Source organism: Mesoplodon bidens, assembly GCF_964165515.1.
Source record: "Mesoplodon bidens genome assembly, chromosome: 14".
Taxonomy (NCBI): Eukaryota; Metazoa; Chordata; class Mammalia; order Artiodactyla; family Ziphiidae; genus Mesoplodon; species Mesoplodon bidens.
In genome coordinates, this window is record NC_138170.1 from 10,674,632 (window position 1) to 10,702,508 (window position 27,877).

The 27,877-nt window shown below is 39.3% G+C and overlaps 1 protein-coding gene across 1 annotated transcript; it reads right to left on the bottom strand.

The window, feature by feature from the left end:
* Positions 1-6,960: 6,960 nt before the first annotated feature.
* RNF103 (ring finger protein 103) lies at positions 6,961-25,930 on the bottom strand. The gene is made up of 4 exons (XM_081254224.1): positions 25,692-25,930; positions 23,122-23,261; positions 14,281-14,396; positions 6,961-8,978 (listed from the first exon to the last, which is right to left on the bottom strand). The coding sequence occupies exons 1-4, from the start codon at positions 25,915-25,917 to the stop codon at positions 7,403-7,405; spliced, it is 2,058 nt and encodes a 685-aa protein (XP_081110350.1). The 5' UTR covers positions 25,918-25,930; the 3' UTR covers positions 6,961-7,402.
* Positions 25,931-27,877: the final 1,947 nt, after the last annotated feature.

Genomic DNA, 27,877 nt, shown 5'->3' on the forward strand with positions numbered 1-27,877 from the left:
GGACCTCCTAAAACTCCAAATTAGTTACCCTTATGGAAACATGTCACCAGATGCTTTATCAACAAATAGATGATGTTCTCAAAGTATATTCCCAGATGAAAAAAGCTTGCAGAATTTTACTAACAGTAGCAACACTGATTAAATATATATACACTGTATATGGAAGTCATTTTTCTATTATACAACTGATTGCATGGGTTATGGAAAAACTGGTTAAGACTGTTAGTCATTAACCTTTTATAAGGGAGCCAAGGAATGAGATTTCTGTCTTTCCTACCCCATCCCCCTAAATGAGTTTTCCAGTAAATGGAAACTTTTCCCTTTGTTGAAACATTTTAAACTTAACTTTTGAATATCATAAAATGAATTTTCCCGACTTCTTGTGCAAATAGTACTGGTAAATGTTTTTCTTGATGACATAGTCATTGTCGGCAAGATAGTGATATCCTCTCAGGAAATTATCTGCCACTGTACCACAAGTGACTGTTTTTTGTTTTGGTGTTTTCTTTCTTTTGTTCTTAATATATTCTACCCCTTACTATAATACTATTGGAACTATGACTTGCTAGGCCTGCCTCTAGCAGGCTCCACCCCTACCCCTCCTCCATAGTCTCTCTACATGTAGCCTCTATTCTATTGACTGGGAAGCTAGATCACTGAGCTCATTCAAATTCTATGTAAAGAATAAATTCTCTCTGAGTAAGCATCTACATGGTTCTTCATTCAGTCAGTAGATGCTTATAAGAAAACACTAAGTGTTCATCAGTGGTTGAATGGATTAAGATGCGGTGTATATTGAATATATATATATACACACACACACACGTATACACACACCTACACACACACACTGGAACATTATTTAGCCATGAGAAAAAATGAAATCCTGTCAATTGTGAAAACATGGATCTTGAGGGCATTATGCTAAGTAAAATAAGTCAGACAGAGAAATATGTATATCACTTACATGTTGAATCCAAAAAAGCCAAACTCACAGAAACAGAGAATAGAATGGTGGTTACCAAGGGCTGGGGGTGGGAGAAATGGGGAGACGTTGGTCAAAGAGTACAAACTTCCAGTTAGAAAATGAATAAGTTTGGGGGATCTTATGCACAGCATTGTGATTATAGTTAACAATATTGTATTTGAAAGTTGCTAAGAGAGTAGATCTCAAATATTCTCACCACAAGAAAAAAAATCATGTAATTGCATGACATGATGGTGTTCGCTAATGCTACTGTGGTAATTGGTGATATATAAATGTATCGAGTCAACACATCCTACACCTTAAACTTTTTTTTTTTTTTTTTTTTTTTTGCGGTATGTGGGCCTCTCACTGTTGTGGCCTCTCCCGTTGCGGAGCACAGGCTCCGGACGCACAGGCCCAGCGGCCATGGCTCACGGGCCCAGCCGCTCCGCGGCATGTGGGATCTTCCCGGACTGGGGCACGAACCCGTGTCCCCTGCATCGGCAGGCGGACTCTCAACCACTGCGCCACCAGGGAAGCCCCCTACACCTTAAACTTACATAATGTTATATGTCAATTATCTCTCAATAAAGTTGAAAACAAATAAACAAAACAAAAAGGAAACACATAGTGCACCCATCTTTTTGGGTGCCTCTGTATTTTTAAGCTCTTTTCTTATTAGATAAATATGCTACATATACAGTTAGATATCTTCTGTGTCAGTACTAAGAATGAGTTTTCAAACAGACTGTGAATAAATACTCAAGCACCGTTTGTTTAACATACAATGTGAAGAGCCTATTATCCCATCATGAGCATAAACCAAGAGAATGTGAAAAACAAGTAAGCAATTAAGCACCAGAGTAAAGGCGAATACAATTTTGACAAAGTCAGTTTCCTATAGTTATACCTTCTACAAATGCACTTACTTTTAAATGAAAATATGGTAGAAAGAATCCTGAACAAGATAGGTAGATAGACTCTTATCCACAGGTTACAAAGAGGCCACCACCACCGTCTTTGACTGCTTGACACATTGTTTTAAAAAAATATCCAAACCCTTAGGTGGAGTATAAATGCTGTTGCCCCACCGCTCCCTACTCAAAGTCTGTTTCCATGGGCCCTGACATAGTCATATCTTTAACTACGGTGGTTGTCCTGAGTTCTGATCATTTACTAAGTGGGAATTCCTTCTGTTCTACCTGTTGCATAGGGATATTAGAGAGTATTAGAAAGTAAAGTGATCTACTGTATACAAAACAATGAAAACCTTTGGTGAGAAGATGGTACGAAAAATTAAACAGAGATTGCCTAAATTGATCATAAATCAATGTACTCATATTACTGATAACAAAGAGCAGGAACAGAATGATTAAAACACAGACGATTCAAAAATAACATTTAAACAGTTAAATCCATTTTTTCTTCTCTAAATTTTTAATCAGACCCAATAGCAAAAAGAACTCAACACTTCTCTCTGTACCCTTTATCCCTTTGGTAGAGTTTTAAGGAATAATAAAATGGCCAAGGGGGAAAATGAGGGAGCAAGGAGAAAGATTACATGAATAATCTTCCAGGCTCCCACATAATCTAAAGAAGAGATTATTTTAAAAAGTATGTGACTGCAGGAAAAAAATTAAGATTTTTTCTTGGAGTAGGCCATAAATATCGATATCTTCATCACTATTAATGGGTACTAAAAATATAATCTCTTCTGTTTTATCTTTTCCACCTATACTAGATGGGGAGTAAAATGTTTGGTGAAGGGTAAAATTAGAAAATATTTTTAAAATTCAAGCAAACAATTATTTATTATCTACTCTGGGTCTAATGTGTTAAAGACATAACAGTAGATTATAATAACATTACTCCTGCCCTCAGGGAGCTTATCATCCTTAAAGAAAGAAAAGACTTACATAAGAAATAATTAGAGAAGATAGAAGAAAAAACTCTTGAGCAAGGGGCTTCCCTGGTGGCGCAGTGGTTTAGAGTCCACCTGCCGATGTAGGGGACGCAGGTTCGTGCCCCGGTCCGGGAAGATCCCACATGCCGCGGAGCGGCTGGGCCCGTGAGCCATGGCCGCTGAGCCTGCGCGTCCGGAGCCTGTGCTCCACAATGGGAGAGGCCACAACAGTGAGAGGCCCGCGGTAAAAAAAAAAAAAAACTCTTGAGCAGAACACAGTTACGCGTCCCACTGTTACGGTTAACGAATTCAGGAACTAGAAAGCCCTCATACTTGGAATCTTTTTTTAAAAAATTAATTAAATTAAATTAATTGATTTATGGCTATGTTGGGTCTTCGTTTCTGTGCGAGGGCTTTCTCTAGTTGTGGCAAGCGGGGGCCACTCTTCATCGTGGTGCACGGGCCTCTCACTATGGCGGCCTCTCTTGTTGCGGCCTTTCTCGTTGCGGAGCACAGACTCCAGATGCGCAGGCTCAGTAATTGTGGCTCACGGGCCCAGCTGCTCCGCGGCATGTGGGATCTTCCCAGACCAGGGCTCGAACCCGTGTCCCCTGCATTGGCAGGCAGATTCTCAACCACTGCGCCACCAAGGAAGCCCTGGAATCTTTAGTTAATTAAATTCACTAGGTGGCTCTAAGAAGTCAAACGTTCTTTTTAAACACAGTTAAAGTTTAGAGTCTGTCAACCTTGAATACTTCCTTCAATTCTCTGCCTCCAGGAAAATCTGACAGAAGCATTGTTTGCTATGCTTAACAATTAAGGGATGAGTCAAGCTTCCCTGGAGACCTGAACCTCTAGCAATTATTTCCTCCCTGACCTCACTGTAATATTTTTATTGCATGTCTAACATTCAAAAGGTATTATCTCTATTTTATGCCATGCATGTTGATATATTTAATGAATAAAGCACAGTTCCTACCTTAAAGGAATTCACCTGAAAAAGACACATGCATAGTTTTAATACAATGCAGCTATGTAGGACAGGCACGTACAAGGTATCACTGGGATATAAGAAGGACACATATCAAGAAAGGTCAAGGAGCAATGGGGTTGCTCCATTATTGGTGATGCTAAGTTTGATCACTTGAGTAGGGTGACTACCACCTAAGGTTTCACTGTAAAGATATCTGTGTCTCTTTATAAGCTTGGTGGAGAAAGAAAAGATGGGTAGGAGGAGGTGTAGAATTTCTGGAGAAAATGGGATCTAGCCAGACAAAGCGGAGAAGAGGGGTGAAAACACTAGGCAGATGGGACAGCAAATCACCAAGCTGAGAAAAACTAGAGCATGGGCCTGAAGAGACAGGCAGTACAGAGTGTCATGATGGGTCCAAGAGGTGGGCTAGGAACAGATTATGAGGGGCCTTGTAATCCAGTGTTAAGGAGGCTGGTTTATCTTCAGGGCTAGTACTATAGTGCAAAAAGATTAGAACTTGCTGAAGGTTCTGACGATAACATTTTTTTTTAGCAATAAAGTATTATTTAAATTAAGGCATGTACATTGTTTTCTTAGACACGCTATTGCATACTTAATAGACTACAGTACAGTGTAACATAACTTTTATGTGTACTGGGAAAACAAATAATTCCTGTGACTGGCTTCATTGCGATATTTGCTTTATTGCGGTGGATGGGTACCAAACCTGCAATATTTCCAAGGTATGCCTGTAGTCTCCAAAATGCGCTGTGCCCCGGGACACCGGAGGAGAAATTTTAATTACCTTTTAAAATATCTATACTTGGTGTACATTTCATAATGGACAATATTATATGTATGAATTGAAATCAGGACCATAAGAGGAGGACTGGGGGTTAGGAAGAGAGAAGGAAAAGCTGTTTTGAGACTTACTAGTTACTTAAGAGCATCTAGGAGGAGCTGTTCAACAGACAGCTGTACATGAAACTGAAGATCTGGGGAGGGGCCTTTGCCTGGACATGTCGATTTGGGACATCTGCTGAAAATACGAGAGAAAAGAGCAGTGGAACAATGGCAGAACTCTGAGAAACACAAACATTTATGATAACATGATTACTTGTTTTTTTGAAAGGAAAATTAGAGCACAAGGAGTAGTGTTTGTACTCATTTAAAATTTTTAAAAGCTCTCAAATATTAATACAAAGTAAGTAACTGCTAGTCCTTACTTTTCCCATTACTGTGAAAATGAGGCTCAGTGTATCATGAAGGAAAAAAATGTTTCTGCTAGTAACCCAGCAGCAATTCAGAATGAGAAAACTTAAATTTCTTACCATTTTGAGGGGCAGTCAATAAAGGGTTTTAAAGTCCCCCATGAAACCTGGACCCTTTGAAGAAATGACTGATTACAGGGTTGGGCCAGGAAAAATACAAAGTGAGCCTGGAATACCTTGTGTCAAAAGGCAAAGAAGTGTTTCAAGATCACAAAGGGATGTAAATAGGACGTAAGAGCTGGCTTAGAGGGGCTCCCACTTACCAAATTTGGGATGATTTGAGCATCAAAAAGAATAATGAATTTTAACACACTGAATATAAAAAGAATCTGGGTCTATAGTGATATTTCAAAGCACAAGATGAAAAAATGGAAAGCTCTTCTTTCACACACAAAAAATGCCACTTAATAAATGTAGAATGAAGGATAGAATTTAAAAATCTCCAAGTCACGACTCCTATTTAATAACTGATTCAGGCTAATAATCATCAACAGATGTTAAAACCATTGGGTTAAAGGTTATTGAAGAACAGGATACTCATGTGGCCTCACGGGTTCCTTCTTAATTATCAAGTGGAAAGAACCTTACAATGCAAAGATAAGACAGATACTATCTTAGCCAAATTTAGCATCACCAACAATGGGATGAACTGACATCACGTGCCTTCTGATGTCATACAAACGGGAAATACATATCATCTAGGCAATATTGTTTACTTTAAATCTAATCATGAAGAAACACTCAGACAAATCCAGAAATGTGGAACATTCCATAAGCCAACTAGCCTGTACTCTTCAAAAATGTCAGAGAAGGCTTCCCTGGTGGCGCAGTGGTTGAGAGTCTGCCTGCCGATGCAGGGGACACGGGTTCGTGCCCCGGTCCGGGAGGATCCCACATGCCGCGGAGCGGCTGGGCCCGTGGGCCATGGCCGCTGAGCCCGCGCGTCCGGAGCCTGTGCTCTGCAACGGGAGAGGCCACAACAGTGAGAGGCCCGCATACCGCAAAAATAAAATAAAATAAAATATTAAAAAATAAGCTTTAAAAAAAAAAAAAAAAAATGTCAGAGAAGACTTTAAAAAAAAGGGGGGGGGGCAGGGGAACTGCTCTACAGAAAAGAATGAAACAAAGGAGACTAAACCCAAACATAAACTTTGCCTGAGTTCCCAATAAAAATAAAACAGAAACATATAAAGATATAGAATATTTTGGGAGCAACTGGGGAGTACAAATTGTATATTAGATATTATTAAATCAATGTTAAATTTCCTGGGTGTGATAATGGTGTGGTGGTTATATAAAAAATGTCCTTGTTCATAGGAGTTACATGGTGATACATTTTAGTGGCAAAGAAGCATCATGATGACCGAAATTTACTTTCAAAGGGATCAGCAAAAAAAAAAAAAAAAAAAAAAAAAAGAGAGAGAAAGGAAAAAAAGATTATAGAAAGAGGAGATAAAGCAAATATAAAATGTAAACACCTGGTGAATTAGATAGAGAAATGAATGTTCATTGTACTATGTTTCCAACTTTTCTATAGTTAAAATTTTTTTCAAAATAAAAAGTCAGGAAAAATATATAAAGTAATCTATGTGTGGCCAATATGCTATAGTTGATTTTATTTACATGAATATACTCATAAATGATTTAATACTTTAAAAAAAGCCCACCATGAAATTCCTTCCCATCAAAGCTAACCAAGGTGGACTAACATCACCTCTGGCTAGTGTCAGCAACATGATTTGTCTTGTTTTTTCCCCCACATGAGTCAAGAATCATAGTTGACTTACCTGTGACACTTACAGCACTCAGCCACCTTATCAAAAACAATTTTAAAAAAGCTGTAATCTTCTGGTTTTAAAATAATTTATTTCATAGGTCTGTTTTAATTTCATGTCTCAGAGCATACATTATTTAACCAAGAGGTGCCGGACACAGATTGTAAAAAGGGAGGAAACACTTAGGATAAGAAACTGCCTCAATTCCATTAGAATTTGATCCTACCTTGTAAAGTCTTGCTAGGATAAATTTCTATCTTACTTCTTTTGTGCTTACAAAAAAACATTAACTTCTGAATTTCCAATGTTGTAAATAAAAATTTTTACATTTAAGTATGCATTCGTATTGACACACTAGGCAACCAAATAATTGTCATCAACATTAGCAAAATGTATATTTCCTGCCACTGCACTAACATTAAATTAAACGTCAAACCACAAAAACTTTGTGACTAACATTAAAAAGGCAAGCTGTAAGATACGCAAAGCTTATAAAGGACAAATTGCACATGGTTAAGATGGGACATCATTTGACAAGGGCTGGTGTTGTGCATATGGCTGCTTTTTTTTATAAGAAGGCCACCGGCAAACAGGGCAACAGTGTCGGCCCCCAGCCAACCACATCACAATGCAATTCTGATGGAACACGTGACCACAAGGCAACCCCATTAGCAAACATCCATTTTCAAAATTCTCTAGGCAAACGACACATTCAGTACAGTGCAGCATATCAGCAGGCCAAGTTAACCAATCAGGTTCCATGTCTTCATTAGTGCTATATGATCCATATGACCGCCCCTTCCTTTCATAAGGGCTGGTCTGACAATATTTATTGGCACACGAGCAAGCCTCAGGATCACAGTGACTTGCTCTTCCTGGAGAATTGTGAACTACGCTTTGTTTATCTTCAAATACTTCCTTCTCACTGCTAAAAGTGTCTGTGCTGTCACTGTCTGAGTCATTTTCAATATCTTGAGAACCTTCCAACATTTCCTCTTCAGACTGGACGCCAAGACATTTAAATCGCCACACTGGCAAGTTTTTTATATAATCAGTTGGTATCAGAGGGTGAAGCCAAAGGTCAGGGAAAGCTAATCGCTCCAAGAACAAGTCAGGGTCTTCGTCCCAGTCAGATTCTACAGGAAAGTTCTGAAAAGAAGCAATCGGGTGGTAGAGGTAGCTGGTGTACCAGTCCCACAGGCTTGATAACCACTCTAAGTTATTGGCATTGACTTCATCATTGTTGCTGTTGCGCCGTCTCTTCTTCTCAAAGTAATCGACTAGTAAACCATGTCCAAGGTATGTACTAAGAAACAAGGCTGGGTGTGAAGAATAAAACATCCAGTCTGCCCTGACCCATGAAGCCAGCGTGGTTGTATTGGAATATCTCAACAATTTTAAGCTATACTCATAAAAGCTATCTAAGTAAGGGAGCTGTAGAAAGCCCAACACAGGTAGCCAGGAAATAATTAATAGAGAATTGTATGTCCCTAAAGTGCTTATGAGAACCACAAATCGTTTTATGGTAGCTCCTTGTGTGATAAATAAGTCCATCCAAGCCATAAGGTTAACTAGAACCAAGCTCAAAACAAACAAATCGTTTACTTCAGGTTGTACTGAGCGCAAAAACGAATCCATGGCCTGAAGGGATATAAATTCGCCTGTGTGGTTTCCATACCTGTAAATTCCTTCAGGAGTTCTAAGTATGTATGATGGCATGTTATATACACCAATATCTGTCATATAACTCTTGTTGTCCCAATTTTCCACATTTACAAAAATAAACTCAACTCTTCCAGTGAACTTTATGCTTAGTGCAGAGAAGAAAGCTGGGGGTTGGTCAAGTTTTGCAAATAGGTATACTTTTACCCAGTATTGGTCACTTTTATTCCATTCTTCTTTCAAACGTTCAGCATTATAAATGGTTTTGATCCGTGCAGCTGCATGAGCAGTTATCCACTTAAAAATGTGTTCTACTTCGATCCTGCGCCCACTGTATTCTTTAAGCATGACCTTCCCTTTAGAAGTACTTGTTTGTGGAACAGACATAATGAGTGTGGATCGTACCCAGCCTCTTCTCCTGCAGTATCTGTAAGAGAGGAGACTGTAAGTAAATAGCCAGGCTGCTAAATGAGCTAGCTTGCTTATCTTCACTGTTGTGCAAACAGTTTGTCTTTTCCCTGATACATTTCCTTAGCACTCGAAAGATACCCTCTCCCCAAAAAACAAATTACACTCAAAAGTAGTACCAATACCTGGCAGTTGTATAAGAGGAAAAGCAAGCTCTCTTTTTATCATATTTTTCATTTGTATCTCTATGTTTCTTTTCTTTCTTTTTTTTTAAAGAAAAGTGTAGCTTGAAAAGCCTTAGAGTCAAGAGAATCGGCAAGTACTTCCAGCATCTACTATGAAACTACTAATGCATTATGTGCTAGTAAGATCCTAAAGATAATAGGAAAATAATTCCTGTTCACAAAGAATTTAAAATCCTATTAAGGAGACAAAAGTATAAAACTGCATATATTCTATTACAAAATAATGTAAAGGAAGTTAAAAAAAAAGGGAGTATCATTGGGAGTTTGGGCTGGTGCAGATTTCATGAAAAGTTTGGGAACTGAGCTAGCTCTCGAAGGATGGTTAGATTCAGGTGGGCAAAGGAGAGAAGGAAACAGATTATCTTATATGCTGAGTCCCTGACTTGAATGCCAAGCTCCTGAGGGTAGAAGCCATGCTTGTACCCACTTATTAACCCAAGCACCCACCACAATGCCTGACACACACAAGCACTGTCATAAAGTAACCTGCACGAAAGCTCACCTAGAAAAGAGCAAGTCCTATATTCTTCTGTACTCTCTCATCTCTTTAATGAGGACCATGAAGAGGGGTATTTGGAGAGATAATCAGAGAAACAATTTCCTTTAAAAAAAAAGTTTTTTTCTAAAAACCTACCATGTGGAGTTTTACAATATATAAATTTACCTCAGTAAAGTTGGCAAAAAGAAAATCTACCATGTGGATACATTTTGTTCACTACAGATTTGTAAGTGGATGGTAATAAATGTTTAAGTTTTGATTTTGCTATTCAGAATACTGATGTAAAAATCATAAATGTTATGCTTTAAAGTATGGATTATATTTTATTAAATTAAATAAGCATATTATACATTTATATGATCAGATTAAGACAGAAGTCTTGACATACGTGGCATATGGTTTTATGATGATAATACAATTAATTTTATCTCTGGAATTTCATGATATAATTTAAGATAAGTGAAGACAACATGTTATGTCACAAAGACAAGGTTAGTAATGACTCTGGGAAACTATCTGGGTGACTCAGGACCAAAGACTACGACTCAGCCTCTTGTTGAGTTGATTTACTTCCTTAACAAGATAGTACCATTAATGTCAATACTGCTTTAATTGAAACGGGTTAAGAATTATATACTCTGACAAAATAAAATATCTTCTATTCTGTAACAGTGTATTTGTCCAATGCAAAATAATAGTTCATTGACATGAATGCTATTTCCACCACCCTCCCCGCAAAACAACAAGTCAACTACATATAGATAGTTGCCTTACTCACATCTTAAATATCTAACCAGCTTTACTTTTTAAATTGCATAGGATACTTGTGATGACACATTTCTACTCTTGGTCATTCTGTTCATCTTTCTATAACCACCTCAGAGAATATTTGGCTTCTGATTTGTGTCATAAATTAAATGACAGTCTTTCAAACAGAAAATTTTACTGTGTAAAACAAGCAAAGTCTTATCTTAGTGCATACATTTCTTCATGGAAGAAAACAAATGTACTATGTACTTTCTTTTCAGTTCAGAACTAAGTGACAGTTTTAAGGTTTATCATTTCACAAGAATTTAAGAGTACCCAGGACAATAAAATTTTGTATGTCATCATATATCTTTCAAATTAAATCATGTTTTCCAGACTTGAAATCCAACACACAAATAAAGTACACCATATTAATTTTAAAACCCCACTGTTAGACAGAAAAGACTAATGTTCATATCAATATAAAAACTTTTTACTGCCAATTTAAAAAACCTTTTTAAAGGTCTGAATAAGTTCAATGATGACACCACAAAAATATCCTCTAGTTCTTAAGGTAAACCTTTTCAGATCTCTTAGAGAATTTGAAGACTAAAAATGATAAAAAATTAAAAAAAAAAACATAGCTAGTGAGTTTTGGCACTCCAGTTTCTGATAAGGCATACTATATTTAAAAAGAAACCTTGGTATTCTGTTCATAAAATGCTGTTTCTTCAGACAAGGTCATTGGTCTCCTTGGCCTTCCTGTCCTGCTCACCAATCTTCCCTTTACTTTCTTTTCCCTGCTTAGCCCATGGGCACGCATCCCTGATTCTTTCATCATAAGCCCTCCTGGCCCATTTATCACTCAGCTCCTGTAATTCCAGTGCCATCCCACTCTTTACTATCTCTGCCCCGCCTCTCCAACCTCCCGATACATATCCCATGTCACTTCCTTCTTTCTCCAAAGGTGGGGGGAGACAGAGAGTAGAGAATAGACCTGACAGGGGAAAGGCCCCTGAGATAGATCACTGGGTTGGGGAATTAGCAGAACTGGGGCCAGGCAAGATGGCTGTGTGGGAAAGAAATGAAAACTGCTGCCGTGGATAGAGTCAGATACTGTACAGAGTGGAGGTCCTGAATGTTCTTAAGGGGAGCAAAACAGGTCAGGAAAATACTACTATACAATGGGGTTAGCACATCAGAGGAGGCTGTCCTGGAGGCCACCCAAGAGAAGGAACTACAGTCAAAGAAAGCAACATAGGCAGCAGAGTAGAGAGTTTTGCTGTTTTTAAAAATCTGAGGTCAAGATGATGACTGAATTATTCAACATATTAAAATGCATGCTTGCTGAATAACACTATTCTCTGCCCAGTTACACCCTGCATTGACATTCTAAACACGCTTTTCTATTATCTCCCTATTTTGTTCTTCTGCATCTCCATAATCCTCAAAAAAAAGAAAAAAAATGACCCTGACTAAGCACAGCATCTATGACAAGAACAGTTCTTACTCTAGTCGGAAGATTTTCCAAATAAAAGGAAACCAACATGACAATACTGAAACTGATATAAGTAACTCTGCATCAAGATCTTCATCTTTGTGATGAAACTAAGGAAGAAGACGAAAAAGTGCTTCTTTAATAACAAAAAATTATAGCCGCAGTCAACAAAAAAGCAAAAAGTTGCTCAAAAAAGGTCTCTTCCATCATAAATAAGAGGTGGGATTATCTGAAGACAAAGATGAAGGATTTAGAGAAAACTTGGAGGTAGATTATATGTATCTCTTCACCGTTCCTCAGCTGGTATAGAATCAAAAAGGGCTTTTCAAAAGAAAAGCTAGAATAATTTGCGCTAAAGTCCACTGGACTCAATTATGACACTTCTGATGCATTTTGCTTTATAAAATTATATTAAAAATCAATTCTACTATTTCCTTCAGTTTTTCATGCTGAATAGATCATCTTCACTTTATGTCGTGCTTAGTTTCATTTTGAATTCTCTATTGTTATTTAAGAACTTATGTTAGACTGAAATATGTGTTTGACCTTTATATTTTTGTACTTACTTGATATTTTCTAATATATTTATAAGTTAGTGTTTAAAATGTATTATTTAGTTTATTCATTTAAAAAAATAAGTTCTGAATATTTTTCAATAAATTAGTGATGCTAATACTGACTTTTGGCATTATCTGAAAAACCATATCAAAACATCAGAACTATCATTTATTCTGGTATTGCAATCACCAGTGGGAGGGAAAAAGATCTTTCACTTAGACCATCTGGGAATGATGGAATAAGACCAAATGCCGTTGTCTTTGGTAAACACAAGACAGAAATAAGAATGATTTCCTTTTCATAAAAACATGAACACTTACACTATCTTGGACATTTCAACCAAAGGCATTAGAATATGATCAAGGTTCTGTGGTGAAGATGAAAATGGGAGCTTTGTGGGTAAATGAGAAGACTAAATGTGAGTCAGGAGACACAAGTTTCCTTCTTATCCCCAACTTTTAAGGAGTCCTCCTACCACACATCTCAGCCTACACTACAAGTGAGCAAAACAAGGACAGTGAGGAAAATCGAAGCAAACGTAAGCCTGAAGGAGAAGGGAAGGAGAATTTGAGGTGAAGCAGTGGTGGAGGAGGGTTTTCTACAGCGAATGGGTCTCCCATTGTGACCACATATAACCGACACAGGTAAGCCAGGCGTATCTACCTACATTAGAAACTACCTAACGTGGGGGCTTCTCCGTACGTATCATATGCCCCGTCCTCAGCACTGAACAGAACACGCTGTACGTGCTAATCTTTTTCTTTTAAATTTATTTATTTATTTATTTATATTTGGCTGTGTTGGATCTCTGCACGCGGGCTTTCTCTAGTTGCGTTGAGCGGGGGCTACTCATTGTGGTGTGTGGGCTTCTCACTGTAGTGGCTTCTCTTGTTGCGAAACACAGGCTCTAGGCACGCAGGCTTCTGTAGTTGTGGTGCACGGGCTTAGTTGCTCCGCGGCATGTGGGATCTTCCCAGACCAGGGCTCGAACCTGTGGTCCCCTGCACTGGCAGGCAGATTCTTAACCACTGTGCCACCAGGGAAGTCCCGCTAATCTTTTATTAAATGTTTACTGAATGGATAATTAAATAAATGAATGAATTCAAGTTATAACTTGGAGGAACTAGAAATTGAAATAAAACGCATTTCAAAGAAGAAACAATGGAATAATGAAACAAGAAGTAATGTGACAGACTAAATACTGGAGATGATGACAGAAAGAAAAACAAAAATGCCTGCAAAGATTTTTGTCTGAGAAAATGGAAAAAAAAATAGTAAAGGACAGTAAAAGAAAAGGTAGAAAGGGCACATGGTTTACTAAAAAAAAAAAGATGAATATGAATTTGAACACCAGGTTTAGGGAACAGAGTCTATCTGGGGTACTCGTATGGCAAATGGAAACAAGTGTCAAAATGCAAATTAGAGGTCCAAATTATGAAAGAAGATTTAGGTCAGCACAAAGGGGTCACCTAAAGCCATCAATGTACTGAAGTCTCTTTGGGAAGTAAAATTGAAACAAAAAAACCGAAGACATACTCTAAAGAGTCACCCCCGTTAGAAACAACATAGAAGAACCACACAAAAAGAGACCTCAGAGAGAAAGTAAATAACTGCCAGTTATCAAAAACTATTAATCAAATACCTGTGTAACTAACAATGTGCTAAACATGCTAATTAACTTTCAGTTTAAATAGGCTTCTAATACCACTGTCTTTATCACATTAAAAAAATTCTGGTCAGAACTCAAATTCTAAGAATTGCCTAATCAACTTACCTGGGGTCACTGGAACAGTTAAACGTGCCTGTACGTATTCCAAATCTTGACACCTTTTTCACCATTTTCTCCCAGTGGATTTTACCCACCAAAGGACTTCTGTCATTTGCTATAACCTATTCCCCCCAAAAGAAAAACAGATACTTTAATCACCTAAAATGGAGTCAAACCAACCATTTACATCTATAACTTTACTTTTTTTGAAAAACATATTCTGTTCCTAGGTCTTTGCTTACTATGTCATCATATTATCACTGCAATTCTTGTAAAAGGAGCAACTGTCCAACTGGAAGAAATTTAAAACACTGAATATAGTACATTAAACTCTCACACTCTGTGGTAGTTATGCAGAGGGGGAGTCAAAACCATATTAAAAAGCTAGCCACATTCTCCTCCGTGCGGCTTATCCTCTAGAATTAACTTACACAGGAAGAAAATGGCCCTTGGAGTCATTTCTCTGCTCTGAAAAGAAAACTTTAAATAACCCAAATAAAGCTTACTAAAAATTACCACATGTGGGTTCAACGAGTTCAAATTTCACTTTTTTAAAAGTGTAATTATGGAGCCAAGAGTCAAACACATGTTTTCTATTAAACTATGCTTGACTAAATCCATATACTACTACTATGGCATTTTTCTTAACAATCACGGAAGGTTCTAACATATTAAACAATTACCATTAATAAATTCTACATTCTTGAACTTCTAAATTCAAATTTGCAAATAGCTTTCAAACACTTAGGATTGGGAGAAGAAAAAAAATATTTTTTAATGTAGCTTAACCTTCAAAATATGCAATGACTTTTCTCAAGACTTTCTAATTGTTAATACCTTTTCCCTTTATTCCTGATCTTCCTGACTTTAATGAATAGAGATACCAGTAAAAAACAAATGGAAAGTATATATTAAAAACAAAAATAACTAAATGGGAACTTAAAGGAAAGCCAAAAGTGTCCTATGTCTTCATGAACCCATCTGTTTGATTTATTTTAAGCCCAGGGTATACAGGCCAAGTTTATTTTCATGAATGCTATATTACTGATACTATTTAATTCAAAATTACAGCGGAATACTCTGGGGGCCTCTAAACTCTCTAGAAGGAGGGGCCATTTTCACGTTCACAAAGCCTCCAGGAAGTGAAATCCCAGGTGAGTGTGTGCAATGAGTGCCTGGGAGAGGCAAGAGTTGGTGCAAATACCTCATCTCTGGTCTCTCTGCTGGGAAGTCTAACAAATTTCAAGGGCAGCAGGAGGAGAGAAAGTGCGTGGTGGTGACAAGTGACTTAAAGTTCACTTTATGTGCCAACAGATTACTGTCCAATAACCTTTGCCATATATCATTGATACTATCATCCTCGTACCTACAGAGACACACATAGGTATGTAACATTCTGTAACATAACTTTGAGGCTTAATAAATACATACACAAATATACAATTTAGGGCATTGAACAAATGGTTCTGATAGTACTTTTAAGTGAAAATAAATGGCCTTAATGAGGGAGGCACATGTTATTAAAATGCTCAGATGGTTGAGGTAACCAGGAGGAGAGCAATTTGAGGACATGGTCTTAGTGGTGAAAGCGCTTTCTGAGGAGGTGCACACAGGTTACATTACCCAGTAAGTTCCTAGCTTCCACATTTTTCCATTGTCTAAAAGTACTTTATAAATTTTATCTGAAGAATAAGGGAGATGAAGCAAGGCAGGCTTTTCTCTTCTCTTCTTTTTTTCTTTTCCTACCACTGAAGAGTCAATATGGTAGTTCTTTTCTCCATCAAGTAACCAAAGAAATCTTGAACTTATTTTTCGGATTACTCAGAAGGATTAAGAAATCTCTGTAAAATCATATCGCTATACTCCCTGGTCTTTGCCCTGTTTTTTAAAATAACTCCCCTTTCACTCCCATTTCCTGATCAAGGCTGCAAATAACCCAAACACTTCAGGCCTGTATTCATAATGACACTGTGTCAAGGGGTTAATCAAGCGGTTGCTTTAATCAATATAGGATTTGGCCCTCAGTCTAGGGGCATCTTTCAGTGAAGATCCTGATCACTGCACAGTCATCCAATGCTAGGAAAGGAAGTAGGAACAAGGGGGTTGCTCCAGGCACCCCTGGTTATAGGACAGACAACAAAAGTGTGTGAAGAGAGGTGGTGAATATCTCTGAGGCAGGTACATGACAATGTTTAACCCCAGGGCCTTATTTATTCAGCAAGCTATTCCAACAACTGCTTTGAAGAGTTTAATAATTCCTGACTAAGAGAACCACACAAAAATGAAAAATCCCTTAGGCAGTACATGAAAGCATTTTATTTGACTCTTTAGTTATATTTACGCAATTAGAAATTGCTTTGTCCAATGTCCTATATAGTTATATTATTCAACTGAAGGTTTAGCATAAATTAAATTTCTTGGAGGCCAAATTAAACAACCACTAAAAACGTTTTAACAGAATAACTCATCTGGCTTGTCACATGGCACAACAAAATACTCTATTACTACTGTGTCACATCAGTAAGAGTTTCCAAGTTATAGCTCACAACCAAAAGCATGCACAGTGATTCTGAATGGCATTCACTCTGGTGGTGAAAGGGGAAACATATTCCTCTGCAGTTCACGAAAGATGTTGCATTCTCTGTGGGGAATATTTTCAGAGACTCGAAAAAACTAGATGAAAGTACAGCCTGAGTCCCAAGTCTCAAGTCTGGAACAGACCTGGCAACATAGGCTAGCAGTGAAGCAATCTTTCCATCCCCCTTCCCAGGGTACCTGCCTCTCTAACCAGCATCCCTACACTCGCTCACCATTGTATTCCCTGCAGCTAGCATGGTGCCTAAGTCAGTTGGGCACTTATTAAATATTTATGTTGAATTAAACTATTTCAGCTTTTTATGGTTTAGTAACTCATTCTCTTACTTCTGATTATATAGGTTCTCTAAAGGCTCCAAGTTTCCGATTTCTGTTATAATGAAAGTCCCTTCCCCAGCAACTTGTCATCTGGGATGTTTTCTGACAAACATTAGCATAACTAGTACCTGGCTATGCAACTGCACATCAATGTTCTTGACCCCAGTCACACACAAAGACTTCCAGTTCAGTGTATTTAAAAATACACTTTTTCCAGAAAAAAAAAAAAAACTACTAGGTTTTTCCTAGTACTAATTTTCCTGGTTTTTACTTTATTGTCTAATAGTTCTTTAGGATCTCTCAAGATGGTAGCACCATCACAGACCATCTAACTTAGCTGGAAAAGGTAATCTATGCTAAGATTTTTTTACTGGCCCACACATTTTAGTAAACCAAGCTGTAAGCTGTCCTATGGCAGACTGTAGGTTATTTGTCTTTTTTGCCCTTATCACAGGTTCAGCTGGCACACATTAGATTTCAATAAATATTTGTTAGATGGTTGGATGAATGGATGAAACCAGTGGTTTGCTGGTAAATGTTTAACAACTAGCTGTCTAGAAGAAAACAGAAGCTCTGATTTCTATCATTTACTTATTTCCTTGGTGTAAATACTCCCACATGGCTGACTGCAAGTTACCAACGTGACATCTCTAACTGTGGAGTTGGAAAGGGATGTTAACAACCGCCCTTCATGAAGCAGTTGGAGCTGGCTCCAGCACAGCACCGGAAGGAACTGAGTTGGACAGTGTGAGATGCGAAGTTGCCATATTTTCTGATGTCAGTCTTGTGTAGTCCAGTTAAACTTACAAAGAAAAACTGGGCCTCAGGTTATTGCTTACTCCCTTCCACATGTATTACACTGGTATAAGAAAAAACCCACACACTTCCGCCTATTTTTTAGAGGTGGGTTTTATTACTAATCAGAACACCTGTCATTTCCCTTTTAATATTGTTAATCCCCATACAACAACATGGAGGCTAAATTAAATAACATAACTCCATATAAAAGGAGTGTAGAGCTATAATATTTTTCTGCATCTCTCAATATTTCATTATAACAGCGAGTTTCTACTTTCAAAATCATAGACCACAGGGACTTCCCCAGAGGTCCAGTGGTTAAGACTCCACGCTTCCACTGCAGGGGGCACGGGTTCGATCCCCGGTCGGGGAACTAAGATCCTGCATGCTGTATGGCATGGCCAAAAAAAAAAAAAAAAAAAATCATAGACCAACCTAAATATATATATGCAAATTGTATAAACTCATTAAAAGTGAAGACGAGTAATTGACAAAAACAAAATTCAACAGCATTTAATGATTTCTTTGGTAGCCTCACTAGCTTTCTTTATGAGTAAACACAAATAAAAGCTCTTCACCAATACAAAATAAAGGATAAGATGGCTTGCGAAGTATTTCGCCTTTAGCAAAGCGTCAAGAGAGGAATAAATAACTTAGAACCTCCCTGAACAAAACTACTGTCTAGGAGTAAAAAATAAACAAGTTTTAAAACAGCTAGTAAGTCTTTTCAGCCAAACAGGAACTGTATTAACATAATACTTCAGTAAATATTGACCTAAAGCTTTACTTTAAATCATATGATGCTTTTCACTGTTACCTCAGTTCCACTGATGTTAAATTCCTTATAACGTGACAAAGCCAGTAGAGAACAGAGAGCACAGTCCCTCTTTGAACTTCTTTGAACAAAAGTCAAAATGTAGAAATAGAAATGTTAAGATAAGGATAAATCCATAAAACCCACAATGTACACTAACTTTTCCATTTCAAAAGCCTATCTGCTGGGACTTCCCTGGTGACACAGTGGTTAAGAATCCACCTGCCAATGCAGGGGACACAGGTTCGATTCCTGGTCCGGGAAGATCTCACATGCCGTGGAGCAACTAAACCCGTGCACCATAACTACCGAGCCTGTGATCTAGGGCCTGCGTGCCGCAACTACTGAGCCCGCGTGCTGCAACCACTGAAGCCCTCGCGCCTAGAGCCCATGCTCTGCAACAAGAGAAGCCACCACAATGAGAAGCCCACGCACCGCAACGAAGAGTAGCCCCTGCTCACCGCAATTAGAGAAAGCCCGTGTGCAGCAACGAAGACCCAACACAGACAAAAAAAAAAAAAAAGCCTGACCAAGAATCTTTTGAAAGAAAAGTAACTTCTATTTGTGATGCTAAAAAGATTGGTAGGCATCAGAATCAAAGAATCCACAAAACGGGAAATAAAGAGCTAATGAAAGATATGAGGTCAGGTTAGGAACAAAGCAGGAAAACTTAGAATGTTAGAAAGAACTGATAGAAAAAAGATGCCTTGGTTCTTTCATGGATTACGTAGTGTATTGTTGGTAAAGATGTCCCATATGTGTTGCCGCCTTAGAAACTAAAATTAGTTCTTTCTACCTCATATTACAGAGAATACAGGAGAGACACGAAAAAGCTTCACATGAAAAGAAGTGTGCTAACACTCTGCTTTAAGGTAAGGATAATTCATGAGCAGCAATACATCTTAAAACAGTTAGGAGAAAGATATGAAGACCATTAACATGTATTATTCAGAAAATAAACTCATGAGTTACCGAGAAGATAGAAATCATAAGGGATATAGGATGAATTAATTAAATTATAGAAATTCATGTTTCCTTTTGTAGTGTCATTCCACATGCAGTGTCACCAAAAAAGATAATCAACCTAGATTATCTTTTATTATTACCAACCCATTCCAGAAAAATAATCAACTGACCAAGTGATGGAATAGCTAAGTCATATACCCATTTATTAAAGTCACATTTTCCCCAAATCAGTAAACCTAGACATCCTTTCAATGACATATAAAGTCTAAAGTGCTAATTATCAGTTATATGCTACCTGAGAGTTAGGTATTCATCTGAGAGTATAATTCATCTGAGTAAGAAAATGATATTGGAAACCTGGGAGCAAAAGAGGAAAGAACTTTGATGTGCTTAAATATTTCTTATCCAGGATACCTAAAATAAATGCAATATGAAGAAGATTGAATTGTTTGGGATCTATGCACCCTCACAGATGAAAAAAAAACAACAATGATAGAGCAAACTGAAATGAGTCAGCTTCTTTTAAAACAAATAGAAAAGAACGATAATTCAAATTGTTAAAAACTGAATTCTTGAATGTTATTCTTCACAAGAGATGAGATAAATATAATCTGAGCTGAAAGAATGACAAGCAACTGAGAGTATTTCTCTTCTGTTTTGAGAAGATATTTTCAATTAAAAAACAAAACAGGGGCTTCCCTGGTGGTGCAGTGGTTGAGAATCTGCCTGCTAATGCAGGGGACACGGGTTTGAGCCCTGGGCTGGGAGGATCCCACATGCCGCGGAGCAACTAGGCCCGTGAGCCACAGCGACTGAGCCTGCGCGTCTGGAGCCTGCGCTCCGCAACAAGAGAGGCCACGACAGTGAGAGGCCCGCGCACCGCGATGAAGAGTGGCCCCCGCTTGCCACAACTAGAGAAAGCCCTCGCACAGAAACGAAGACCCAACACAGCAAAAATAAATAAATAAATAAATAAATTAATTAATTAATAAAAAAAACAAAACAAAACAACATGGCCCTCTCTTAGGAGCTTAAACCAAAGTGTCTGTGCTGATTAGCTTAGTTAGCGAGTTCAGAGTGCTGAAGGCACTGTGACTGAGGTTTCGATCTCAGTCTTCTCAGTCGTCCTGCCAGAGACTGTTCTTCCAACCCAAGCCAGCCATTTGACAGATGTAAGCCACTGGCCCGAGGGAACACAAGCCAGACAGTCGTGATCAGTGCAAATCTTGAAGGTCACTGAAAAACCTGTGTCTTACTGCACCATTGACTATTGATGCCTATGAAGTTTAAAGAAACATTTTCAGAGAAAAATAATTCAGTGATTAGAATTTATAGTGTTTACATTCACTACCATTCATTACTTGTTCTTCACTTCATTCAAGTATCACCTTATCAGGGAATTCTTTGCCACTCTCTTGTCTCCTTACCCTGCTTATTTTTCTTCTTAGCACTTTCCACTAACTAATGTTATATTAAATATTTATTTAGTTAGTGCCTCCCTCTCCCAACTGGAATGTGAGCTGCCTGAAAGAGCAAGGACTTAGCCTGTTGTATGCTCCTGGTATATCTCCAGAGCCTGGTGTACAATTCACTGCTGAATAAACTGTATGAATTTTGTAACAACTTAAGGGAGTTTAATCCATGCTTATCTTTAATATGACATAGAAAAATAGTAGATCACTTAGAAGCCAAGACTATAATGCTAATTAGTGAAGCAGAATGTGTTCGTAGTCTATAGGCAGCACTCTATATACCACAAGAATTTCCAGACTTTTGACATAGCTTTTTCCAACTTTGGAAGGTATTCAGCATCTTTACCATTCATCTCTATGGGACCGTTCAATGTGTGGACAAACATGAGACATAGGACCCAGGGCAGAGGGACTGGCTATTCAGTTCAATCTCTGTAATAAAATTGAAGTTACCAAAACCAATAAGTCCTCCTCGATCAAACTATCAGAAATAAATATCTGGGAAAAGAAATAGAATAACTATTTATAAATTAAGGCTTTAAAGATGCTACAGTTTATTTTTTCAATACCAATAATTTAACACACAAATAAACTAGAATTTGATGGATAATGTATAGACAATACCCATACCCTCCTCCCAGTTTCTCTGTTCGCTAGACTTAAAAAATGCCGAACTAGATTATCTGGAGGGTAAAAGGTCAAACACAATAGGAAGGTTGCAAGTAAAGGAAAGGTCATGGATATCCCATGCAATCACCTGAAGAATTCCCAAACGTCAACCCGTTAGCCCAGCGGACTATAGTACGATTCTATCTTCTTTAGGTGTATATGTGTTTATTTGAGGCCATGTGCTACAGAAAATCTATCTATCCACAATCATATTGCAAATCAGTGACAGGACCAGATCTGCAAATAAGGTGTCTGGACTCAATAGCTTTTTCTACCCTATTTTGCAGCCATTGTTCTCAGAAAGAAATATGGAGCACCAATTATTTTGTTTTTTATGCCCTGAATCAAACTTTGCCAACCCCAATGTGAAATAACAAGAACACTGGACGAGAAATGAGGGGTTCTGGGATTTGATTCTGGTTCAATAATCATAATTTTAGCTGAATTCATGTTGTTAATTTACTTAATATGTTACTTTAAGTGAACTTATATTTTAAAAAATTTAAATAACTTTAGACTTTCCCTAAGCAATATTTATGAAATTCCATGTTCAATATAATATTGATTTTTCTCATTTACATAAAAACACACAAATGATAATGTGTGTCCACTCATTTACCATGAATGGCATATAAACCACACTTTGGGAAGCATAAAAGATGATTTTTCAGGCCCTTCATAGCTCTAAAATTCTAATATGCTAATTAAATCTCACAGTTTTGATAGCATAAGAGCTAGGGTTTAAAATTATAATCTCATCAATTTCATGAGCAAAGTAATAAGTCCCCCCACCATTCCCCACAATAGTTCTTCCTCTATAGGCACAAAGTTGGCTATAGTTCTTTCTTTAGAAACAAAAATGATGAATTAAAAACTGGAGTTAACAAAAGCTGAGAGAAACAGTACAAATCACTAAATAAAAGGAATATATATGTGTTTCTTACTTTATAATGCAGATCCAACAACTAAAATGGATTTGCTTCTGCTGGTTCTAAACAAAACAGTCAACCCTCTTTCCCCAACATTTCCCTTCCCCCACTCTTTAATTAATTTTCATTTTTGTTGGTCTGCAAAACCTCTTTAAGGGGACACTGGAGCCTCCCTATGAGAAGTGAGTTATGTCTAAGAAACATGACACAAGTACACAGAAGTGTCACCAGCTGGTGACTACTATTTTGGTAAAAATAATTTCACTTCTATCACTGTTTCTAATACCTGAACCAGCCAGATGCCATCTTTTGTGTCTTCTACAAGCTCATAGAAGTGCATTTCACCACTGAAATTGGTACTAGAAACAGATTCAGATGCTTCTTCTTCTTTGAGTGCAGAATAAAGCTCACCTTCCATCAGGTCACCTGAAGAAAAGAAAAAATAACACTAATAAGATTGCAAAAATCTCATGTTCCCAACTTCAATGATAAATTCTATTTTATACTGTTAAAAAATTATGTCATTGTACTTTCATTGCACTCTACAGAAGAGTAGAACCTGAATACACCTATTTAAGATTCATACATTTAGTAAATATGTAAGAAGAACCTTCTATGTGTCAGGCAAAAATGAACAAAACAGATAAAAATCCATCTCCTGATGGAGTTTATATTCTAGTGGCATCATCACATAATTTATTAGGAAATTACTGAATTTATACCAGCCCAAAAAGCCATCACAATATTATTTAGTTTTTGTCCAGGCATCAAATAATTTTTAAACAGTATGATTTATATACTTCTGACTTAACAAGAATTAGAAATGGGTTTACAAAATTTGCTATCACCACCTGCGTAACATAGCAACAGGGCTTACATGACTTGGAGGTTAGATACAAAAGATTACCTATAAGAACAAATTCCATATTCATACACACATTTACAGTGTAAATTTACACCTTGTATCATCAAATAAAAAGTAAGGAAAAACAGGTCAAATTATTTTAACTTTTGTCTTAAATGTTAACAATGCAAAAACAAGCATTGTATCATGATGGCAGCAAAACCGTTCACAACAAATATTTAAATTCTAAAGTTAAATTGCTTTACCCAGACCTCTCTGCTATAAAATGTGTGATCTGAGTCATATTTTTATGAGCTGTGTGTATTCTTGAAATATTATGTGCACTCCTTGTACACTCAAAGTTACAAGTATTTTTAGGCCCAGAGGAAGGCAACACTAAATAAAAGTCACAAGAAAACAAATGTGGTATCAAATTACTTTACCATGAAAAATGATTTGGCTTGGGCAGTTAAGGTACTTTTCACTTCTAAACCTAGAAAGTTTATTTCTTAGAAATCTACTACTTTACTTTATTCCCCCTACCCTACATGCCAGCCATGCTAGTAATAAAAGTCACCATAAACCAGTCAGTAAACAAGAGGCACAATTTTATGCAAGTAACACACAATTTTATGTTTTCTCTAAAGAAAAATGCATCACTTTTACAGAGTGTTCCCTCCTCTATCCCAGTAGTGATCTTAACCTTGATCTGCAAATACCTGGGTGCTCAAGTCCTCTGGAGTTAGTATTCTTGTCTATCATACTACATGGCTATGAGATACTAAATAACGAAAAAAAATTGTCTTGTAAAAGACACAGCTGACAGATATACTTGAAACAACAAAAAAAGATAACTATCAGTTTCAGTTGCTTCCTACAGCAACCCAGAATGCCTTTCTCAAATTACAGTACATTCCCCTTCCAGGAAGTGTATCTAAACCAAGATATATTTTGTCCAGGGGTGAAAAAAATTAAGCACATTTCTCACCCAATCCTACCCCCAAAACCAACAGTTACTGAAAATGCATTCTTTAAGATGTTAAATATCTCTTAGCTCAATTCTATCAATATGTCTCAACCCATTTAAGCTGATGCAGCCCCTGTGGCACAGAAGGGGAAAAGTAGTTTACACCCAAGATATAAGAATTAAAAAAAAAATCCTTAGAGAAATATAAACTCTTTCGAAACACACAAGATAGGCATTCACAAAAAATATTCACCTTATTTTCACCAAATTTAAAGTATGAAAAGCTAATACTGTGCCCTGTACACTTTCTCTATATTTAAACTCATTATTTAAAATTTAAATCTTAGAAAAAATTTTTTCTATTTAATTTTGTATCTATATGACATGATGGATGTCCACTAAACTTACTGTGATAACATTTCATGATGTATGTAAATCAAATCATCATGCTATACACCTTAAACTTGTACAGTGCTGCAAGTCAACTACATCTCAATAAATCTGGAAGAAAAAATAAAATAAAAAGCAAATAAAATAAAATTTAAATCCTAGGCCTAAATGCCTCTTTGATATTAAGTATTCCCAATGATGTTTTTCCCTCTGGGTAACTTGTTATTACTATGGTGACAAATGCTGCTATCTACAGACATCGTTTTGGGGTTTTTCTTATATACTTATGAATTTCAACTGGCAAATAATGCTTTCCAATTTGTTTGCAACTGGCTGACATTTCCGAAATTTGAGAAAAACACTCAGTTTAGTAAACAACACTAAGAAGCTGCACTTTACACTGTTATTTTAAAATAACCTTAGGAAGACACACCAACACCCCTACATATAATTCCAGCCCAGCCCCCTTCCAAAAACTGGGATTTCCTTTTTTTTTTTTGGTAGAAAACCTGGACAAAGGAAACCCGGGCAGCTCTGGAAGTAGTCTGCTTAACCCTTCCAGGTACCGCCTCATTCTGGGGGACCACCAGGTACAAGGAAGTACGGGTCGTCCCCTCCTCCGAGTGGAGGGGACCCTCGGGGAGCCGATACTCGCCTGACTTTTCCACCAGTTCCCGGACATCCTTCTTCTCGGGCAACCCCGAGTACCCCAGCCCCCGGCACTCCAGAATGGTCTTCAGCTTCTTGAAGCTCAGCGCCACCGGATCCACCAGCTGGGTGGCAAAGATGCCAGTTTCGTACCACACAATGGCCTCAAAAAACCTGGCCAGGACGAACAGGACCAGAAAATACAGGAGCAAGAAAAAAAGCTTCAGCCACATCTTCCCCTGCGTCTTCGCTCTTTTCAGAGAGCTCAGAACACGGAGGAGAGGAGGGGAGACTGGGGGAGTGTGGGCGAGGGCACCAGCCTGGCGTGGGGTACGGCGCCCGCCGCCGTCACTGCGGGGCCATCCCCGGCGGGAGGCAGGTGGACTGTGCGGGGGTAAGGAACAGACCAGGAGCGGCAGAGGCGCAGAGCCTCGCGCGGGGCCTTCCAGTCAAGAGGCGAGAAAAATAAAGGGGGAAAAAATTTAAAAGTCCACCCATTAAACCCTGAAAGGAGAGAGGCGCGGGGAGACCCCGCGGGTAAGAACAAGATGAGGGCCGATTCCCCCGGCGAGGGGCACTGGGATGTGGGGGGGTCAGCCTTCTAGCACCGTAATCTCAAGGGGGAAGGGGGGAGGCCAAAAAAATCATTCAGATTCACAAAGGAAGAGGGGGCCGGGCTGCAGGCTGAGGCCGGAGGGGCGGCGGTCCCGGGAGGCTGTTGGAGTCGGCCGGGCTGAGGCCGGGCTCCCGCGGCGGCAGTCAGGAGGGTGCGGTGCTCGGCGGGGCCAGGCCCGGGGCCCAGCGCGGGGAGGACCGGCCGCTGCAGCGCCGCGCCCGGCGCCCAGGACCCAGGCCCCGCCGGCCGCGAAGGCTCCACGAGAAGCGCGGCGGGGAACGGCGGCGGCGGCGAGTGCAGGTTCGCTCAGGCCGGCGGGCGGCGCCTTTCAGGCGGGCGGGCACCGCGGCCCGGCCCAGGAGGGGGCGTCGCAGTCCCTGCAGAGGGAAATGGGGCGCGCGAGGCGACGGTCCCGGAGAAAACGCAAAAATAGGCCCGAGACGTCTCCCCGGGGCGGCTCTCGGGCTGCCTCCTGGTCACGCAGCGCTCGTCCCGTTCGGATGGGCGGCGCGGGCTCCCGGCCGCCGTCTCCGACGCCCCCTCCCCCGCGGAGGCCGCCGCCGTCGCCTCGGGACTAGAGGATCCTCGGCGGCCACGGCCCAAACCGAGACATAACAACTGACGTCGGCTGCGGGGCGGGGCCTCGGGCGGGGCCACGACGGGAGCGCCCGCCGGGCGGCGGTGGGGAGGAGAGGGTGCGGGGAAGGAAGGGGGCGCCCAAGCCTGGGGGCGGGAGAGCGGCGCGGAGCCGCAGCCTCGACGCGGTCTCTTCTGCGCTCCCGAAGTTGCCTCTCCAGTGTCTCCTCCTTTCTCTTTCCTTTTGCCCTGCAGATGTTTAGTAAGTGATTTTGTATGAGGGTTGCAGTTAGGACTGTGTCGCTTTGTGTGTTTTTTGGTAAAAATGGGGCAGTTAATCATCCTCTTAAAATAAGTAAAAATAAGAGTACGTGTATGCCAGGTCCCGGTTAACTGGGAAAATTTTGGCGCAGTTGGTTTGAGATGGTAGAAGGCGAAACCCAGAAAACAATGATTTTCCATCTCTAGGTGAGAATGTGGTAGTTTGCGCATTTCTGTGTTGGAGGAGATTTGGTCAAAGGGGGAGGCAGAACTAGGCAGAACCCGTCCCTGCCCGTTACAAAGGCCTCACCACACCCCCTCCTCACCCGTCGCAGTTTCAGTCTCAGGGGCGTTATAAGCCAGGTATCGAAATGCTGAGTTCCCAGGGCAAAGGTTGTTGAGTGTGGATATGTCCCCGTGCAAATTTTCCGTGCGTTTTCTTTCATTACCCTCGCTGAGTGGGGCACCGCCAGCAAGAGGAACTTACATAAAATGAGTAACGTGGGTGAGCACGCAGTACGCGGTTCTGTATTTATTTAACCCCGGTAGAGCATACTCTTCCGGTCGATCTCTGTGCCAATCTTGAGGGAGAAGGGGATTGCATGCTGGCTTCTACCAGAAGAAGCCCCCCCTTTTTTTCTTTTTTTTTGCGGTACGCGGGCCTCTCACTGCTGTGGCCTCTCCCATTGCGGAGCACAGGCTCCAGACGCGCAGGCTCAGTGGCCATGACCCACGGGCCT

Bases quoted from the DNA above. Each gene is read 5' to 3' on its own strand.
- RNF103 (XM_081254224.1), bottom strand. From the start codon at position 25,917: ATGTGGCTGAAGCTTTTTTTCTTGCTCCTGTATTTTCTGGTCCTGTTC. The intron at 14,397-23,121 runs GTATTAGAAACA...TGGGGGGAATAG, and splicing joins ATGGCATCTGGCTGGTTCAG to GTTATAGCAAATGACAGAAG. The intron at 8,979-14,280 runs GTAAGTTGATTA...CCTCTCTTACAG, and splicing joins AACTGTTCCAGTGACCCCAG to ATACTGCAGGAGAAGAGGCT.